This window comes from Urocitellus parryii, chromosome 14 (assembly GCF_045843805.1).
Source record: "Urocitellus parryii isolate mUroPar1 chromosome 14, mUroPar1.hap1, whole genome shotgun sequence".
Classification (NCBI taxonomy): Eukaryota; Metazoa; Chordata; class Mammalia; order Rodentia; family Sciuridae; genus Urocitellus; species Urocitellus parryii.
In genome coordinates, this window is record NC_135544.1 from 14,272,017 (window position 1) to 14,294,088 (window position 22,072).

The following is a 22,072-nucleotide window of genomic DNA, read 5'->3' on the forward strand; positions in this document are numbered from 1 at the left end:
AAGTAAGTATGAAAAGACTATGACTTGGTTTAAGTCCAAGAAAATGTGAAAGGTCACTCTAACAGATGAAATGGATAAGTGAAGATGTGGTAGAGGAACTGGGGGTGGAGAGAGCTACAGAAAAGTCATTAACACAAGAGCCTGACTAATGGAGGAGCTTTGTAAGCAAAAAGAGTCATGCAATTGAATTACATCAAAGAAGTTGTTTAAATCCAATAGATGATAGGAAATGTTTTAGTCTCCTAAGCAGGAGACAAATGCTAGAATATTAGAATTGTAAAAGGATTAATCTTTAGAAATAAAAAGACAATTGGCACTCCCAGCTAAATATGAATCAAGAAAGTAGTTTAGAGTGAGGAAATTAGATTATATATATCAAAGGTTATTATGTGAATAGTTGAAAAATTCTTCCAAGAGTCTTCAGAAAGCTTTTATATGGTTTTTATTGGTAGGTACATCATAATTATACATAATAGCAAGATTCATTACAACATATTCATACATGAAGTTATGTTAGGATCAATCTCATTCCCCAATACTTCACCCCCCATTTTTCCAGTACTGTAGATTGAACCCAGGGCCTTGTGCATGCTAGGCAAGCATTCTACCACTGAACTATACCTGTCAACACCAAGAAACTATAGAAATCCTTCTGAGAGTCCAATGTATGATTGAAATTTCTACTATGAGAGAATTGTTTAGAAAAAAAATTCAAAATTTCATGCTATGGCTATAGGTTTCTTTGATAATTAAGACTGGATATGTATTTAGTAGTGCCCAAATAAATAGGGTGGGGTCATTCCAAACCATCAATACCACCAATAGTGAAATCAACTGATAAAAGAGGACTAAAAGGATGGAAGGAAGAAAGGAAGAAGGAGGATGAAAAATAGAGGAGGGTGTGTCAGGATGAGGCTCAGACCCTGGGAAACAGATTCAGGATCCCAGCAGGTAAATTTAGGAAGATACACGGCACAGCTGGATAGTAGACAGGCTTTATTCAGAGATGGCATTGGCCCCACTCTCCAGCCCTCTGATTCTTTCCATAGGCCTAATTGCCAACAGGTTATATAAGTGAGCACATGCTCACAAGAAAGTGTTCATCACCTTGAGTACATACACTGAATCAGGGTGTTCATGACCTTGCTGCATACTAAAAACATATCCCACTGGAAGCCTTGGTAAGGGAATCTAACTACAGCCATCTTGGGTCTATCCTATAGAGGGGAAGATTGATAGAAATTGAAATGTTTTATCTATTACATAATCTTTGAACTGGGAACATCCATGGAAGTATGTCATAAATGTAACTGTGATCCATCAGGTGCATCAAGGCATAAAAACAAGTTAGGAGTCACTAGGTAAAGGAATATCACTGATCCAGTCTTAACAATTTTGCTTAAAATAAAAATAAAAACGATTCCATAATCACATGTACATCTCTATCAGTGATTAGGTGGAACTTCAACCCCAACTTAAACAATAGTTGAGGAGAGAGTCCACTCAACCAATTAACTCTTACTCATACGAAGATCACATTTCCCCCTTTTGGGATAACTTTCCAGGTGTGGTTTATGTGAGGTGATATGCATAGGCTGTGACAAGTAGGCTAAAGAAATAGAAGTTATTTTTTCTTTATTCTCTTTATTCTTTCTTGGTAACAAGGGGGGAGAAAGACCTCTAAATGTGTCCATTCAAGAAAGTTTCTCTTTCAACTTTTTTTTTAAGAGGTTAGATTTTAAGCTGAGTCAACCGTGAGTTCCCTCTTTTCCTAGGGGATTTCAAGCCCTAAAGGAGTTTACATATCATTCTGATTTGTAAGAAGGAAAGCTGAGATCTTATTGTGGAATTCTCCAGAGAGGGGTCTACCTAGTCTCTGGGAATTTTGTGTTTTTATTCAATTACAGGTGACAGGTTCTACCTAGTTTTTGTAACATCATACTGACAACAATATAGAGTCACATACCTAACCAAAGATTTTCTTATTCAGCAGCCTCTTTATTCCTATCCGAGGCTTCTTCTAATTTACTGGGTTTCTTGGCATTTCCATGTAGGTCTGTCTGGTTTCCCCAGGCACAGGTGGACCACAGAACAGGACATATGGAGATAACCATCTCAGCCCAGTCTTGGCCATCTCTCATCAGAGAGCTGAATAGCACGTGTGTTGCTCTGATTCCCAAAAAGGAACTTAAGATCTAAACCTTGAGAAACAATGAGCAAGCTACCTTGCCCTGATATTCTGGACATCTTTACTGCCCATCAGTGCCTCCCCTACCAAGTTTTTTTCCAAAAGAATATAAACATGGGGAGTGTGTTTAGGGATGGGGTAAACAATGACATAAAATGGTTTATTATCCTTTGATTCCTCTTTCACCCTGAATCCTCTCCCCAAATTCTAAGAGAGTTTTCTTTGAGTTTCATTTACCCACCCATTTCTTGGGGAAACAATAATTTGCTTCATCACCTATTCTTAGTGGCCAAAGACTACAGGGAAGGCCCCAAATACACAATGTAAGAAAATTGTCTGGGTTGGTTTTTTTTCTTTTCTTTTCTTTTTTCTTGTATACTCCATTAGACCAAGAGTTTTAAGGTAGAAACTATTTTACCTTTTTCAGGGTGTTCTAAACTGCAAATATTGGTATGTAGAAAAACAGCTCCCAGGAGATTGTACCAAGTTGGCAAGGAAGCACCTATTTCAGAGACAAATACAAGTAAACTTTTAATACAAAATAGGATCAGATGAAGCAACAGAATGCAAAGTCCATATACAAACTGATTTTTTTTTACAAAGACACAAAGGCAATTTAGAGGAGAACGAAGAGTTTTTTCAATAAATGGTGCTAGAACAATTGGGTAATTATATTGTGGGGGGGATTCAACCTATATCTGTGGTGGGCAGAATAATGTCCTCCCCAAGATGCTCACAATATTTAGAAAATTAAATGATAAACCACAAACTAGGAAAAATGTTTGCAAATCTCATATCTGAGAAAAGACTTTTCTCCAGAATACCTCAAAACTCAATAACAGGAAAAAATGTGGTATGGTTTTAAAATGGGTAGTGTCCCCCAAAGGTCCTTATGTAAAGGCTCCATCCCCAAGGTAGCAGTATTGGAAAGTGTGTGGGCCTTTAAGAGGTGAAGTCTTACCAGAGGTTCTTAAGTCACTGGGGTGTGCCCTCAAAGGGAACTGTGTGAGTCCATCCATCCTTTGTCTCTTGCTGCTTCCTAGCTCAAGATGTGACACTCACTTGGACATGCTGTCCTGCCTTGAGGCCCAAACCAATGAGGCCAGCCAATTTGGGATTTGAACTTCCAGAATCACGAGCCAAAATAAATCTTTTTCATAAATTGTGTTTTTTATATCAGCATAGTGATAGAAAGATGACTAATACACAAACATAAACCAAAAGATGAAGTCACTTCACCAGAGAAGATATATGATGGCAAATACGAGCTTGTAAATATGCTCAAAATCATTAGGCATGGAAAAATTAAAATTATAACTACAAGGAGATATCACTACATTTTTGTTGGCAAAGACATGGAGAATCTGGAATTTTCATACACAGCTCTTTTGAAAAGCGTTTAACAGTTTCCCAAAAGTAAAATACATCATGATCCAACCATTAAGTATTTACCCAAGAAAAATTAAAACAGGTATCTAAACAAAGATCTGTAGATGAACGTCCATAGCAGCTTTATTTGTAATACCCCCAAACTGGAACTACCCAAATTTGCATCAACGAGGGAATGGAAAAACAAACTGTAGAATATCCACACAATGGAATAACTACCCAACATAAAAAAAGTAGAGATGACCCTCAAAATAATTTATGTGAAATAAGCCAGACAAAAGAAGAGTACACACTTTGATTTAATTTATGTAAAATTCAAGGAAATGCAAACTAATGCATAGTGAGAGAAAGTAGATCAGTATCTGGGCAAGGAGGGCTTTGGGAGGACAGAAAAACAGGATTGCAAAGAAGCACGAGCAAACTTCTGGGGGTGACAAAGATTTAATAGTTTGATGGTGATAATGACATATGAGCATAAAAATGTCAAAATTTTTCAACTTTCCCACTTTATATATGCGTGGTTTGTTGTATGCCCTTTATGCCTTTATTAAGCTCTTTTTAAAATACAATAAGAAAAAATGTTTAATATGTAAAAGAGAGGATCAGATAGTGGAGTTAACAACATTACTAGCCAAGAAGCACCAGACAAGGGTAAGGTGGGTTTCTCTGGAGGCCTTGCAAAGAGATGATAAGTGAGGGCAGGGCCATGGGCCCAGAACTGCTTGTCTGCTGAGGTCACGTGAGGGGTGTAGGCTTAGGTACTGGATGCAAATCTTTGGGGTTAAGAAAGACAACACCCCAGGGAAGAGCTGGAAGATGGATGTTTGAGAATGTAGCTCAGGCAGATTCTTTGTCCTCCCTCGAACTCTTGTTTCAGGAATTTATCGGGGAGTCAAATGCACTCCCAGTAGTCTGATTTCTGTTTCTAATATGTGGGAGCAGTTTGTTTTGCGTTTGAGGGAGGATGTTTTTGTTTGGTTTTTGTGTTTAAACTGGGTGACGTAACCCACGCGGAAGCTGCGATGTCCAATCAAGAATGAAAATAACGCACTTACAATCAGTGATCAGAAATCACCTCGCCACAACCAATGGGGAAATGACACAATGGGAAATTCCGAGTCTCAAACCCCAGCCTCGGCTGTGGGCTTCAGTCTCCACAGCTGCCCCACCCGCTTCGCCCAGTTCCGTAGCCTTTTCCTTCCGGAAGGACTCCGCCCTCCTTAGCAGGAGGCGGGGTCGGCTTGGTCCCGCCCCCGGCGCGCCTTCTTTCACCTGGCACCGCAGCGCGCAGCCTCGGCAGGGTCGCTTTACGACCCGAGGAGTCAAAGACTTAAGGTAGGAGTCCGAACTGAGGGGCGGGGAAAGGAGGTTTTTGCGTCAGAACGTAAGTGACGGCGAAGGCGGCGCGACAGCAGCTGGAGGGCAGGAGAGGCGGGTTGGTGTTTCCCGGGCCGAACCGGGATGTGGGGGGCGCGGGGCCTGGGCAGGGGCGGTAGCTGAAAGCCCGCTGCGACAGCATGGGTGAAGGGGAGCGGAGAGGGGGAGGCCTTGGGCTTCTTTGGGTGGTGGGTGGGTCCGAAGGGCAGGCGGGCCAGAGTCCCGGGTCCAGGCCGGGGATCTGACCCATGGTGCCCCCTCCCCCACTCCCCGAACTCGCAGCGCGGCCGGTCCTGTCCTCGCCATGAGGCCGCAGCAGGCGCCGGTGTCCGGGAAGGTATTCATTCAACGAGACTACAGCAGTGGTACACGCTGCCAGTTCCAGACCAAGTTCCCCGCGGAGCTGGAGAACCGGGTACGCATCGTATCTCCCTGCACCTGCTCTAGGGCGAGGGAGGGTATCACGGCACGGAGATTCGGAGCGGAGAGGGAGAGTGGGCAAGACATCCGGTCTGTGTCTCTGTTCTCGGGGAGAGGCAGACCCAGAAGGGGGCCGTGGCCAAAGATATATGAAGGCAGCAAGATCTGATGTTTGGAGAAGGAAAATTAAGACCAAGCCCCTAGGTGTGATGTACTTATAGAACTTTATGATGCCCAGTGTGGGAAGTCTTTATCCACCAGTCGTCGTACCCTTCTGTCAGTCATCCCCACCTCCTGGTTATTGACAACAGTGATGATCAGCCATCTCACTCAGCTGGTTGTGAGCTATATCCTCCTACCTTTCCTTGCAAAGAAAGCATCATCTTCCTCATGACTGGCATTTGTGGTCACTGTGCTGGTCAAACTGCTCAGCTAAAAAGGTTTGTTAAGTGTTGTGCCAGGCAAGGCAGACAGGCCTTCTTGGAACCTGAAAAACGTAGAGCATGACATGGGCTTGGACAGGAAAATATTTCAGAAGAGGGCCTTAAGCTCGTCACTCCCAGTTATGATCACTGGTTTGGCTTGCATATCAAAATTTTCATCAGCATATAAGACAAAAATGAAAGAATGAGATTTGTTTCCTCTTCCTTCAGATTTACCCATCCCCTCAATTTTATCTTTCTGAAAAAGTTAAATGGAGTGGGTGAAGGTGTGTGTTTTCTTGAACTCCCATGTGTTCACCCAACCAAAGGACAGTTCTTTTAGTCTCCAGCTCTGTTTCCTATTCAGGTCAGTTTCTGGTCAGCTGGGGAGCAAGTTTTGTGGTTCTTTCCTCTTTGGTATCCAGGGAGAGGGACTGAGAGGTAATTAGGTATGATGTGGGTGTGAGGATTGGAAATGCTGGTCATAGACTAAGAGGATGAGGTAAGTGCTTACTAGAGAGAGACCTACAGCAGCCATTTAAAGCCAGCTTGCAGGCTAGGATTGTAGCTTAGTGCTAGAGCATATTCTCAGCACTCCTGAGGCCCTGGGTTCAAATCCCAAACATCAAAAATAATCAGATTTTTTGACCAAGGTGTGTTGCTCTACCTGATTGATATGATCATTTATAACAATGATCATTTATAGTTTCCTTCAGCTTGATTTATAACTACGGGTAGGTTAGGGACCCAAATATGCTTCTTTAACAGTAAATTAAATATATCAAGGATGCCTTAAAAAGATGGTTTGTAGTTTCGCTTGTTTGAAATGCTATTCAAATGCTACATTTTGTTGTCGGTGTTGAGTTAACTTGGCATGACAGTAAGTGGACATTTCAACAGTAGTTTGAAGAGGTAGAAGTTGAGCAAGTTTAGAACTAGATTTTTAAAGTACTTTACAGTTAACGTGTTCTACATGTGAATACTTACATAAAATGGATCAAATATTTTTAAGCTTCTTTTAGAAACTATGACTTACATAATTTAAATACATTCAAAGCAATGTAAACTTTTTTCTGTACACATTCGCATATTGCAAGATTCCTTTGTATGTTTAAAAGTCAAACGTCCAGCTCATAGTTGAGACAAATACATTTATGCAGAAGCCTTCCACTGAGTATGGTAGAGCCTTTTTTTATAGTGGAGTACAGAAGCACAATGTAATCATAATACTTCAACTGATTATTACAGGAAATTGATGTTGCTAAATTCTGGAGTTATTTTACTTCTTTGACTTTATGTAGCCCAGAACAGGCTTGTGGTACTAAATACTGTTTGGAATATTATATGTTGCTATTCAGTTGTGCTTTTTAATTTTTTTTTTTTTTGTCTTTTTAAATGTTTGGGTTAAAATACTACCTTATATTTTAAACCACTTAGGAAAGCTTTGGGTTTTTTTTTTTTTTCCTGTTCCAAGATTAAATTTAAATTACAGGTTTAAATCTTCCTCACTTTGATGGGAAACTGAAAGGTTTCTCTCAATGTTTCTCTACTACCCTAGAAATGTCACTGATTGCTCTGCCACTGGGTCTGATTTTCCTTATGTGGGAGTATCCCACTAGGCAGTTTAATAGAAGAAGAAACTAACATACAAATGTTTTGTGTTACTTGTATGCATTTTTTTAAAAGCATACATTTGTGTACTTTGAGAGTTTAGATAAGTTCTATTAACAAGATTACCTCTCCACCACTTGTTAGAATGCTTTGACATTTAAGTGCTTTGTTGCTAGACAGTTTTGTTTTGTTTTGTTTTGTTTTTTCCTGGAAATTTGCAAATACAAATACACTAAAGCATAGTCTACTCAAATTTGGATTAAGTATAGGTACAATATTTCAACAAAATAACAACTTTATGCCAGATAGTTCTTTAAAGGAAGCTTTAGTCTCATTTCAGCCAAAATGCAGAGATATCTTAGTCACCCTTAGTCTGGGTAGAAGAAAAATGAGTGGACTATAATTGTGACTGTAATTCCCCTACATACCTTTTAAAATATGTCTACATTTGGTCTGTAGAGATTACCTTTGATTTGCCACCTTGGATTTGTGATCACTCTAAGCTTTAGCACCATGCAATTCAACAAGAACAAAAAAATTCTGGGAAAGAGTCTGATTTCCATTTCTATTCTGGGTTTCAGTGTTTAATGGTCCAAATTTGTATTTTGCTCCAACTTTATATATAATCTCCAAATTTAGATTTAATTCCTGTATCAGTGTTCAGAGAGTGACAGGAGTACAGAGAGCTGTCTTCTTAGGGCCTAAAGGAAGTAGGGGGAAAAATGCCTTAATTTGTTATTTTGAGCTCTTGCATTTTAAGGACAATTGTGTCACTTAACAATAAGGATACATTCTGACAAATACATCATTAGGCAATTTTTTTGTTGTTACATCATAGAATAAACTTACACAAATCTGAAATGTATGAGGCTGCTGCTGACATATTATTTTATAGTAAACTTATAAGTAGGAATAAAGTATAGCACAGAATATACATAAACCAGTAACATATTCACTTATTATTATCATCATGGGGAGTTTTATGTACTATTCATAATTGAATACATAACTACTTTCTCTATGACTGGCAACATGGTTGGTTGTTGACACCAGTGCTACCACAGATGTGAAGGATGTATTCCCCTACTATTTCGTGTGTGTCACTAGGTGATAGTAAATTTTCAGCTCAATTATAACAACATGGAACCACTGTCATATGCAGCCTGTCAACCTATACATGATGTAGTAAACTACCGTTATGTTGAATGCCTTTACTGTTGCCTTTTGTGCTTTTTAAAAATAAACTTTCAAAAGTTTTTTTTTGTGTATTAGATATTGAAACCAGGGCCTCGCAAATGCTGAGCATGTGCTCTACCACAGAACCACACCATAAACCCATCAAAAACTTTTTTTTCTTCTTCTGTTAATCTTTTTCTAAAACAGTTTTCACTTTGGTTTTTTTGCTTATTTGTTTTTCCTACCTGGCCTATGATTTTGCCTCATACATACTTTGAGGTTCTTTGATATCTTTCTGAATCTGTTTCAATTGAAAGGAAAACTTCATAAAAGGGGATTCATAAGTAAGTAATTATAAGTTTTATGAATTATGGAGGCATTATGTGAGAGAAGGCCTAAAGTGAAGACAGGTAAATTGTAATTTGTTACCAAGAATGACAGTATTAGATAAAATACTCTTACAATGGGTCTTAAAAGTCCTAGGGTCAAATATTGAGATTCAAATTCTATAAAGCACTATTAGAAGAAGAAAGTAAAGTGATATTGGAAGAATAAAGTAAAAGCAGATAGTTAGAGTGAAAAAGTAGATGTTAGAGTGGTACAGTTGTGTGCCATTTAACAATAACATGAACAGGAACACGTAAATGCATCATTAGGTGATATCCTCCCTTTTGATCATCATGGAGTGTAGTCACATACACTAAGGGCTGCCACATTGCTGGCTGATATAATCTATGTGGCCACTGTCACATATGTGGTCTCTCATTGAGTGAAACATCACAAAGCATGACTATTAGTGTAAACTTATAGCAACAATGTCATTGAATAGAAAGAGGTGATAGGAGTGACTTGGTGTGAAAAGTTGGTATTTTGTTCCATTGTGAGCTTTTAGTAACAAAATAGTTATTTTAAAAGATGGCAGACAGGGAAAGCAGAATATAGAACTTTGTAGCTTTTAATCACCCTACTTAAAATAACCTTTCATTTTCCTAGTAATTTCTAATGTTTAGATACTCAATTTAATATTACTTGCCAAATAGAGGGAACTTCTTCCTTTTATGACCCCACTGTGCCTTGTATATGCCTTTACTATGATGTCTAGTTTATGGAGTTTTTATGTTTTACAGAACTATACTCTAGAGAACTGAAACAGTGTCTTATTCATCTTTCTCTAAGGCTGGTCATAGGATTTGATAGGAGGTGCTCAATCAATGTGAATACAAGTGAATGAAGAAGAGAATAGATTATGTAATTTAGTTATTTGAAATTTGTTATAAAGAATAAAGAACTACCAGCCTTGAAGACATCCAGTGTTCATAAGAAGGATAAAATTAAACAATCCCCAATCGGTTTCAGTAACAATCCAGATCGAATCACCTAAAAAATTATTTGCTGACTTTATTATTTTTTTTTGCATTACAATTCTTAATACACCATTATACAATAATTTATCATATCTCTGGTTATATATAAGATTTGTTGACTCCAAATTTACATCTTCATGTATTTTGTATAATGATGAGTATTTGCTGACTTTAAAATTGCAAAATATCAATATAATTTAGTCATAGAAAGCATTAATGAGTTGCTGGGGGTTTTTCCAAAACTTACTTTTAAATTCTTTCTTCCCTACAGATTGATAGGCAGCAGTTTGAAGAGACAGTTCGAACTCTAAATAACCTTTATGCAGAAGCAGAGAAGCTTGGGGGCCAATCGTATCTTGAAGGCTGTTTGGCTTGTTTAACAGCATATACCATCTTCTTATGTATGGAAACTCATTATGAGAAGGTAAAGCCACATTTGTTGTCTCTAAATCTCTTGAAATCATAAAGAAAGTACATTTATTATACATTTGTGTTTCCATAGTGAAAATTGCCATAAAGTTAATAGGGGCATCTAGGTGATAATTCCAGTTATAATGTTGCTCCTTTATCCAGAGCATATAGGAATGAGTCCTGAGTGTTTCAGAAACAGAAGAATTAGTGTGTCCACTGGGAATCAACATGTCAGTTGATTCTCTTAAGATGAATGTGGAGAATCTATTTTATATTCTCATTCTGTCCCATCTTTTTGAGGATCATTTTGCTTTATTTCCCCAGATTTCTGTCTTCAGTTTTATCCTGCCACCTGAGTTCTTTTCTTTTCTTACCAAATAACTGCTGAATCCAGAGTTGCTGGCTTCTCAACTTGAGGTGTCCAAAAGTCAAAACTCCGATCTCTTTATTTTGTTCAATAGTACCACTGTCTTTTCACTACCATTTTTAGGTATAAGAGATGAAAAAGAGAAAAATAATTAGTTGTCAAAGACCGAAATGTCTTTCATTTTCCTGTTTATTAATTCACTTCATCTGTCTTTATCCTAATTTGTGCCCCTATTATTTCTCTTGTATTGAATTGGTCTCCTGATCCATCTGATTTCTTCCCTTCTTTTACTTTTCCAGCCTATCTGCTACTGTCTTTATAAAACAGCCTTACTTCCTACCACTGCTGCTAAGTAAGAGATCTTTTCTAACTTCCCAGTTACTGCTACTGGGTCAGGTTCAAGCACCCCTTGAGCTGACCTCCAGCTTACCACTCCAGCTGTGTCTCCCACCCCTTTCACTTTCTTCATCATCTAAACTTGATGCTCATCAGTCACAAAAGATGCTCTCCATAGTTTTCATCCATCTAGAATGACATTCCCATATTCAGATACCACTCATTCCTTATTTCCCACTTCATCAAACTTCTCCTTACTCTTCTAATCTGAATTTTTTTCTTTTCTTCTGTATCCCTACACCATTTGATTTCTATTCTATGTGACGTGTGCTTTACTTGTAATATAATGGTTTATGTTCACATCTTATCTGCCCTTCAACTATGTATTATTGTTGAGGTCAAATAATACCTTCACCCATAAATATCCCTCTTAATGCCTAACACTGTACTCTCTTAGTCTTAACTACAAGCCTATCTTATATAAAAGGTATATTTAAATACCTAAGTTAGCAGCTTGTATCCTGCATATCACATTCAGAAGCAGCTAACATTTATTTCTGTTTTTAAAGTTACCCAGGATTAGTATCAGCTTGCAATCTGTTTTGTTTTGTTTTGTATCTCTTCTTTAATAATTTAATTTGGTGAATGAAAGGTCAGGGGATTCATTCATTCAATAAATATCTGTTGAAAGTCTCCTGTGTGTTAAGTAACGTGCTAAGCAAGATACCAGGGAAATAATTGAACAAGACAAACAAACATGATTGCTGACCTTGTGGAGTTGATAATTTCATGGTATCAAACTGATACTAACAAGTAAAGAAGTAAAACTAACAAAATTATAAAATGAATAAGTGCCTTGAAGGAAATAAATTGACCTTTGGTATAATAGGAACCTAATTTAGATTGCATGGTCAGAAAAGACCTCAAGGTGATGACATTTAAGCTGCTCTCTCAAGGATGAAAATCCTGATACCATTCTGGCAGAGAGATGAGTATATGCAAAGGCCCAGGGAGCTTAATGTGTTCCAGGAACTGAAAGAAGATAGTATGGCACAAGAAGAGGGATCAGAGAATGCCTCAGATGGATTTGGAAAGGTACACAGGAGTGGCATCACACAAGAGTATGTTGTTCTTGTAAAGAAGTATAGCTTTTATTTGTGTTGCAGCCAGAAGTTACTTGGAAATTTTAAACAGGAGAGTAATATGGTCAGATTTTCATTTCAAAGAGATCTTTTCGCTCTGGGAAAAAGTTTAGGAAGCTCCACAAAAGGTCCACACAGAAGTACTACACACAATAGTGTAGATGAAAGGGAGTGATCACCTCAAGAGATATGTTAATAGTAGAACCAAGACCCTCAGAGAAGAGCTCCATATAAGAGAGGAAGGTGTGCTAAACACAAATGGATAAAAAATATGGTCATCCAGCTGGCGTGGTGATGCATGCTTGTAATCCCAGCAGTTCTGGAGATGGGAGGCAGGAGGATCGAAAGTTTAAGGTCAGCCTGGGCAACTTAGTGAGACCCTGTCTCAAAATAAAAAGGACTCAGGATATAGCTCAGTGGTAGAGCAGTCCTGGGTTCAATCCCCAGTGCATAAGGGGAAAAAAATTTTGTCATTCAAGAATGATCATTTAAAGAGAAGTACATGATATTGCCAATTATGATAGAAATACATCCTCTTGGGTGTTTTGTGTTTAGTGGCATATTAGAGACTATTTCTCTATACCATTTAAATTTGTTTATAAAATTTTAATTAACAAATTTAATTAATTTGTTTATAAATTTTAATTAATTTATTCATGTATATTTGCTGAAATAGATATTAGATACTTCCTGCTGACATCAGTTGTGGAAAGAAATTAATAATTGGGTGCCAGCCAAGTCATACTAGTTAAAGGGATCCTGAACACATTCATCTTTCCGAGTTCTCTCAACTGTAAATTGTATGTTGGAATTATATGTTGCCTCACATTCAGGAAATACTTAGTAAGCGGTGTTTTCTTGAGATCAGTTTTAAAATGAAGTTCTATATAAGTTTGATGGGATATTTGTGAACTCACAAATGTGTTTTTACTCTAAGCATAAATAATACTTTTTAGCCATCTGCTAGTTTGGATGCTAAAATACCTCTCAATTAAAATCCATTTGATAACATTAAAAGATGATTCTTCTTAATATGAAATATAAATGGAAATTGATCCCAGTATGTTTTAACTTAGATTTATAGACAATATATGAAGTACTAGTTTATAGATCTAATCAAGACCTTTTTTTTTTTTTTTTAGTTATAGATGGACCCAATACCTTTGCTTTATTTATTTATTTTACGTGGTGCTGAGGATCAAACCCAGTGCCTTACACATGCTAGGCAAGCATTCTCCCATGGAGCCACAACCCCAGCCCTAATCAAGATTTCTTTTTATAAAGCAAGTGAAAACCAAATAAAATTAATCAAGAAACCAAGACTTAAGGCATGATCAAACTTTTCAAATAAATGATATTTTTTCCTAGGAATTAGATACAAATAACCAGATCTTGCAAAGTTAGTAACTAATGATTATAATATAGTGTACCTGTACTTTTATCTTTTGATAGGGGGAGCTGATGATGGAACTCAGGGCCTCACTAGACTAGTGCTTTACACTAAGCTACACCCCCAGCATGTACCTATACTTTGTTTTTCTTTTCTGGTTTTTTGGGTCTGTTTGTTTGTTTTGGCAGGTGGGAGGCAATACTGGAGATTGAACATAGGGGTGCTTTACTACTGGAGTTCATCCCCAGCCCCTTTTTTATTTTGAGACAGGTTCTAAATTGCTAAATCTGGACTAGAACTTGTGGTCCTCTTACCTCAGTCTCCTAAATTGTTGGGGTAACAAACATAAGCTACCACTGCCAGCTGCATACCTATACTTTTAAAAGAAAACTTTTAAAATATGTCTTTTTGTCTTTAATAATCTTTAAAAAAGAGAAAAAGTAAGAATAATCATCCTCTCCCTTCCCAGACTGTCCCCTAGGAATTTCTGTGATTTTATTTATTTATTTATTTATGAAAAGACAGGGTTGAGTCATCAGTGTCTTTTGTTTTAAATACTCAAGTTTCTAGTCTAGAGTTAGGCAAATATAATGATGCTTACACTTTTGTCATGTGGGTTAAATTTTTTGAATTTGTAAATAGGCTTTTTAAAACTTGCTAGAACAATTCATGCATTTTGTTTCCCATACTATGCCATTTATTGATTTTAAATGAAGATAAAGACTTCAGTGTTGTTTCTCTATTGTTGCTATCCATGATAATAAGGGAACAAATGAGCTTGTGGAAGGTTCTCCTCTCAGTAACTGTCCGCCTTGTTTATCAACTAGAAAGCATCTCTTTTTACTGTGTACTGAAATCTAAAAAGATTAGTTAGAAAGACAGACACTTGGGTATTTTCTGTATATGCTCACACCAAGCCTCACTCAGGCTGTTTTTTCTTGAAGGTCTAGTGGACCATTTTCAGTTTAATATTTCTAGGGAAACCTTCCAGAGGTTTGACCATGTTTCATTTTGTAAATATACAAATCGTGTCAAAGGTCTGAGAATAATAGATAATTTTTTTAAATATTATGGTTTATTTTGACATTGATTTACCAAAATAATAACATGTCAATGTAAGGTTTCTTGGGGTGAGAATTGTGCTTTGTGCTGCCACTATTATTAATTTTATGTTTCTAAGGGGCCTTAAAAGTTTAAAAGCATCTTGTTTAGGACAGAATTGCCTTCACCAAAGTAGCATAAAAGGATTTGGAGTTTATACAAAAAGAAGACTAATTGTTTTCTTTCTGAACTGAACCTATATGCACATGAATGTTACTATGTTACTAGAGTTTAAATAAAAATCTTGCCCAACAATGTTATGCTTGAATTAAATAAAGGAATGCTATTTCCTTACTAGTAACTTGTAACCCTAAAAGAAAAGGAAAGCTGTTCTGAAGGAATCCTTTCTTCAAAACCAGCCATGCAAACCTTTTTCTGAGTGTCCCCTCCAGTATTAATGGACAGAGGCAAAGAAAGACTGAGTCTCTAGTTTCTGATTCTGGCATTTGAGCTCAGAAGGAAATTGAAGAGAAGATTAAGAGTCCTGAGTTGGACACCTTTATGGGATACTTCCTTCTGTTCATTATTTTAGGATGATTGACAACTCTGATACACAGATAGTACCTGAAGCTTGCCTTCTTTTTTTTTTTTTCGGTTCATAATGACCAAGCACAGCTCAGATTCTTTGAAAGCTGAAAATGGGAGTGATATATGCATTGCTTCAGGTAATTAAGTGAAAAAATCTTTCTTTAGAAATAGTATTTTTAATTAAAGAATAATGCAGACTGCTCTATCAATATTCTACCCTTTTTTAAAAGAGAAAACTTGAGATTGTACAGTCCACAGAGGTATAACTTGAAACAACTACATCTTTCTTCAGTAAGGAAATTCTTTGTACAACTGTATAATTTTAAATTCTAAATAAATTCATACCACAGCATCTAAATTGTAACATCTGAATTTGTTAGTTTGGCCTGATACACATACCCCCATCCTTAAAATATTGCTTAACTTTAAACTTTATTTTTATATAGTTCTTTTTCCCCTTTGTGCTGCAGTCACGTTTCTGACTTTATCATTTACTGATAGTGTGAATTTAAGAAAATATGTAGTAATTTAAAGAGCTGAATCAAAGTCCCTTTGAACATTAGAGCCAGAAAAGGGTTATGAATAACTTTGAGCCTGAAATAAAACATGTAACTCTTTCATTTTGGATAAAGCTATTAAGATTTATTTTCTTCTAGCTTATCTGTCTCAGAATTGCCATTACTAAAGCTAGAGATGTGGCTATTCCAGAAGTTCCTTTTTATTCTATCTGGTTTTTGTCTGTATTTGCCTTGACTTTTACAAGCTTAATACTAAATTTATAAATTGAGGTTCCTGCCTGGGAAACAAGAGTAAACTGCAGAATAACACTACATGCAAACATGGAAATGCACGACTGTCACAATCAGAAACTCCATGACAGCTAATGTCTGCATACTCTAAAAGGAAATAAACTTTCCTTTTCTAAAATGACTGGGTTCCCTTTAGTTATAGGCCAACTTTGTATCATTACGAAAATGCACAAAGAGAGGAAAACATTCGGAAATGTTGAAAGAGAAGGCCAGGAACTATCCTTGATTTTAGAAAAGGTCGCATTACTTACTGAGTAATGAGAGAAGCATAACAAGCCATTGCGTATGTAATTGTCAGTTTATTTCTGTATATCCATGATTGAGGTGACAGGGAGGTAAGAAGGAAGGAAATTGGTTCTCATCATGCTTTTGTATACATTTGTATTTACACTGCATGGAAGATACTTTTGAGTTGAACAGTCTTATCACCCTGTGCTATAAATTGAATGCAACTGATGTGAGCCGATTAATCAGAGCTCTGTATTCTGCCTTACAATATCCATTTGACTTCCCTTGAAAACTAATTCCACTGTCTGAATATTTTGAGATCTAGCTTATGCTACAAGGGAAATCTGCTGAAATTTGTAAAAAGCTGTGGTGTCTCTTTCTGCCAGGTTCTGAAGAAAGTCTCCAAGTATATTCAAGAACAGAATGAGAAGATATATGCTCCCCAAGGTCTCCTCCTGACAGACCCTATTGAGAGAGGACTTCGAGTTGTATCTTTTTTTTAGTCCACATCATAAGGTCTAAATATTTAAAAAAAAAAAAAAATTGATGGTACCACTGTGCGTTGGCCAGAGACAGTTTAATTCCTATCTTTTGTAGGAAGTTTCTATGTGAATTGCATATCTACTGTAAACATGCTGTCTCCAGCATTTTTTCTAAAAGCATGTCTTTTGCATTGTACAGGTCTCTGGATTGTTTAGTATTCTGGTTACCATCTTTCTTGGTGGTTCTGAGGGCATCTTGTAGTAATAATGGGGGTTGTATGAGTAATGCATTTCAGCTGCAGAAACTCTGAACCTAAAGCCCCTTTGAAATGTATAAACTCATAATGTGTGGTGAGACTTGTCATCCAAATGAATTGCAGTTCCATGGGGTCATCTGACTAGTTGAAATCAATTACAGATGCCAGATGTTTAATTTCATTACCTTTGACACACTGTGCATATTTTTAGAAGCAGTAAGCTTTGAAAATCGCTAAGTGAATTTGGTAAATAAAATTGCAAAAACTAATTTAGCTTGATAACTGAAGTAATGAGTAAATAATTTCCTAAAAAACCTAGGTCACAAAATCCTAGGCCTTCCAGCTGATAATAATTTCAGCAGTTTTATTTATACTCTGCAGCAGTGATTTTTAAACTTTTAGGGGTCATGAACCCTCTCTCAAGAAAAGGTTTTCATATAATTTCAAGGCAATTTTGAACCACTGAATTCATTACCTCCATGAATTCTCAGTTAAGAATTTCCTAATTCTACAAATAAAGCACCCTTTTCATATTTTTTTAAATAAATCATTAGTGTTAGAATTTTCAGCAAAGTGGAGAAAGTAGGTTTAACAAAGTAGCAAATCTCTGCAAACCATATACATGTTGCCATAGTCAGTCCCCTTTTGTATGTTGCATTCTATAGTGTGTTTTCTTAACAGCCATGCTGTTTAGATTGAAATTACCATTTATGAAGACAGAGGCATGAGCAGTGGAAGATAAACCATAAAATTAAAGGTAAATATGAAGTAATATGGTTTATATACAGCTTTTGAAAATTTATACATGACTTTTCCTACCTGCATAGTAAATAAGTCATTGAATCATGCAGTTAAATGATGTTATATTTATTGTATTAGCTTAAGCTGATCACCCAAGCAACTTGATTTTTAAAATAATTCAAGATAAATTTAGTAATAGAATTTAATTTTTTCCCCATATCGTCTCTAGGTTAGTTTTGTTTTTTGTTTTCAGAGTAAGGATTATTTGTCTTGTTTTGTTTTAACATTTTGAACTATTCTAAACACTTAAGTGTTGGATTTTTTGTATATGAATCAGTTCAGAGATTTGCCTGCATATTTGACAAACGGTTTTAATAAGGAAAGAAATATTTATTTCAGAGAGAAGTGGTAAGATTCTGAATATTTCTTTTATTATATATAAGTGGCTTCAGAGCCCTGCCTAAAAAACTTGACCTAGTAGGTAAAATTGATTCCTGTTTAAAATGTTAATGTTCTTTTATATCCAGATAATGCCCTTTAATAAGTAAGAAACAAACTAGTTAATACTAATTAGAATTTATAGGCAGAATCATGTTGAGCCCATAACTACATTTGGTTGGCCTTCTAAGGGACAGTAAATAATAGTTAACCATTGTCAATTTCAGTTATGTGCACTCTCTACAAAAGTATTCTGCTGCTACACTTTTCTAATTGGCTTGCAGATATTTTTTGCTCATTCACAGGCAGCACAGACTCAGAATAAATGCATTGGAGAGGGGGGACGTACCAGGGATTGAACTCGGGGGCACTTGACCACTGAGCCACATTCCCCAGCCCTATTTTCTATTTTATTTAGAGACAGGGTCTCACTGAGTTGGTTAGTGCCTTACCATTGCCAAGGCTGGCTTTGATCCTCCTGCCTCAGCCTCCCAAGCTGCTGTATGACAGGCATGCACCACCACGCCCAGCTACATATTCTTTTCTAAGGCAACAATAATAGTTCCCACTTATATCACACACAGGTATTGTACCAATGGTCCTTCTAAATTACCCCAAAACCCTGTAAAACGTTTCCCCCATTTTACAGATGAGCAAACTGGGGTACCAAATGTATTAAATTATCAAGATCCCATAGTGAACGAGTATTTAGAATATAAATCCGAGTATGACTAGCCATAAAAAGCCAGTTTTGTACACCATACTTCTTTTGCAGTATTTGCAGCAGTAGGAAAATACAGAAAGGAAAGAGTTTATCAGAGTATTCTAGATGTGTGTCCCTTTCTTCTCTTTCCTTTTTCAACAGCCTTTTTAAAAGATCATTTTTTCCTGCTCCTGTTCCATTTATTGAATTCAACAAATCATCCAACATTCCAGAACTGCCTTCTTTGAGCACTAATGTGTCACCTGAACCCTTGAAAAACCAGAGATTTAAATGATGACATCCTCTGCCATATGTTTTATTCCTTTAAAAAGGCTTTGTTTTGGAACACATAATGTTACTTGTCCATAGACTTTCTTGTGCACAATTTTTAAACTGTTATTTTTCAAAATGTTATTTCTCAAACAATCAAGTAGGAACTTTCTGTGTGGTTTGTGTTACATGCTATTTGAATAAGTTTGTTTTATCAATTGCAGCTGCATTGACTTGGCACAACCCATTTGTCATGACTCATTTTGCAGCTATTATTGCTTAATAGGATGTTTTTCTGAGGTGGTACGGGGTTTTAAGCAATTACACACCAGAGGCTAATCTATCAATATTCAAACAACTGTGAAATTTTGAAATGGGGAAGATTTACATTAGGAACTTCTGGATAGTTTCATGAATGCAAATATTTTTGTTCAATACAATTTAGTGTACAGAGCTATTCTTGGTCCAGGATCTGGTGTGGGCTGAGATCTTGGAGAAGAGGGAAAATTAGAAGAATAATTTATTTAGTTCTACAGTTTTTCTTAAGTGTGCAAGTTGTCTGCATATTAAAGTATTACATGGGAATTAAATTTAACAAAAGAATACATCAACCATGGTCTTCATTTTATAGAAGAGCTTTAAACAAAATCATGTTGCTCTTTGATTTTTTTTTTAATATCATGTATCTCTATTAGTAGATACACTGATAAGTGTTTTCTCTCTGGATTAAGAGTGTTGTCTTTATTTAAAAAAATTAATGATTATTATATCACAAATTAGTGATAATAAAAATAGCTAACATTTGTTGGCACTGTGTGCCAGCCATGATTAATCAATCAATTGTAATTAATTTACAATTAAACAGCCATTGTAAATGATTAATCATCACAACTCTCCAAGGTGGATATTGTTTTCCCTGTTTTTCAAGTGAGGAAACTGAGGCATGGAGAACTGAAGTTACTTAAAGATTAAACAGCTAATAGATAGCAATCAAGCACCCTGTCTCAGTGATTAGCAGCTGACCCTGTGCTAATCATGGCATGATTGGCCAGAGATCTGATTATATAGGTTTGATTTCTAGACTGTTAAGCTGCATTCTGATTTAGACAAGTCATACAGATGTTAGTATTCTATCAGTTGGAACCCTTGCTTGGTGGAATATAGCCCATATAGAATAAGTTCATATCAGTTGATGTAAGAGAGATGGTTAGAGGTGATTTTTAGTACCCTTTTCTAAAACTTTTGTTTTTCTCCTCTGATTATAGATCCCACATCCAGCTGGGACCCTCATCTACCCACTGGCTGATCACAGAGTGTCCCTACCTCCTCTCCAGAGCATCATTCCTTTGTATCTGCTGCCAGAGCCACGGTGCCATTTACTCCAAGGACTAACTTTCTAAAATTCCACACCTGGAGTGACCTCTAGTCGCTCAGCATCCACTTTGTGTCTTTAAATTGTGTAGGATTCTGTAATCTTTTGATTTATTTCTGAGAAAACACAATGAAGCATTTCACATTTTTTTATTCAAAGTGATTATAAAATATGCAATTGGTCAGCCCAATGCAAAGTTTTATTTATTTCTTACTTGCCACCAGTATCATGAAATCTATTCATTCCTTGGGCCAATTTTCCAGATGGCTTTAGATTTAAACGAGTTTATATTGGTGAATGTTCAGTCTTATTCCCCCAAATTAATAAATGGCTTTTTTCCAGGTGAGGGATAGACTGTGTCTGTGGTTATGCTGATGCATTTCCCGGATTTCAAAGAATACCAGTTTTGCCATCTTGAGATTGATTTCTGTTATTCAGTTTTCAAACCAAAACTCATTGAAAAAATACTGTATAATGTTATTTGTTTTACTATAGCAGTTATATCTAATTAAGGCAGTATTGAATGCAATTTCCAGTTATTTTATTTGGAGCCTTTTATGTTATTATTGCATTACCTTGAATGTTGGAAAGATGTGGTATGTGTTGCTTGTTCATTACACAAATAAGTAAGCACAATAAAGTGGATGCTAAACCATCAAACACATATGTCCCTGCTGTGTCCCTGAATGTGTAATAAGCAAGTATAGTAAATATTTTAATTATAGTTTTGTTATAAATATAACTTATGAGAAAAAAATTTGATAGGCATAATACTGTATATTGCTAATTTTTAACCCTACTGGCAACTTTATGATTTATAGATTCCTCATACAGCCTCTTACAGTATTCAGTGCACAGAAATCTTATAATTGGTTTCAAATAAGTTAAGTGACTTCCAAGTTAAACTCTTAAGTCTGAATCAGTACTTCTAGCTCTTCTTTTGTCTGTATGTTCCTAGTGTTTGGGTTTCTTATGCCCCTCATTCTTTTCTGGGTTTGAGAGCACTGTATTTGGGAGAAAGTTAAGAAATATATTAGGAGAGAACGAAGCAGTTAAAAGTTTTACTTTCAGAGATATTGTAGGTGCTAATACTGGATTTAACCTTTCAGATGTAATTTCTTTTCTGGATGTGGTAGTTATTCAATAAATCCCATAGGTCTGTGTAATATTTTAATTGTATAAAACTTTGTTACTTTATAGCCTCTTGTAGTGTGTCTGCCTTTTAAACCCATTGCAATAACTTTGCTGAAATATTAACACATTAGTAAAACTTTTCTTAAACAAATTGTCTCTGTGTCATATTTGGTGTGATTTGATAAAGTGGTAAATGACATGGCATTAAATGTGGCAGAAAGATTGAATCACTGGTTACAATGTAGATTAGTTTTTTGTTTTGTTTTTTGATTAGGGGGATTGAACCTGGAGTCACTGTTCCACTGAGCTACACTATTTTTATTTTGAGGCAGGGTCCCACTAAGTTGCCTAGCCTGGCCTCAAACTTGCAATCCTCCTGCCTTGACTCCCCTGTCACTGGAATTACAAGTGTCCCT

The 22,072-nt window shown here is 36.4% G+C and overlaps 1 protein-coding gene across 3 annotated transcripts; it reads left to right on the forward strand.

Moving 5' to 3' along the window:
• The first annotated feature begins 4,844 nt into the window (after positions 1–4,844).
• On the forward strand, positions 4,845–21,784 carry Golga7 (golgin A7). Of its 3 annotated transcripts, none has more exons than XM_026409331.2 (6): positions 4,845–4,912; positions 5,237–5,369; positions 10,219–10,371; positions 16,646–16,747; positions 17,693–17,755; positions 20,416–21,784. In XM_026409331.2, the coding sequence occupies exons 2-5, from the start codon at positions 5,259–5,261 to the stop codon at positions 17,738–17,740; spliced, it is 414 nt and encodes a 137-aa protein (XP_026265116.1). In that variant the 5' UTR covers positions 4,845–4,912; positions 5,237–5,258; the 3' UTR covers positions 17,741–17,755; positions 20,416–21,784. The 3 variants fall into 3 exon arrangements, with proteins under 3 accessions (XP_026265116.1, XP_026265115.1, XP_077648703.1); XM_026409330.2 differs by lacking the exon at positions 4,845–4,912 and adding an exon at positions 4,976–5,012; XM_077792577.1 differs by lacking the exons at positions 4,845–4,912; positions 17,693–17,755; positions 20,416–21,784 and adding an exon at positions 15,305–15,359 and having other exon boundaries at positions 5,090–5,369; positions 16,646–16,713.
• Positions 21,785–22,072: the final 288 nt, after the last annotated feature.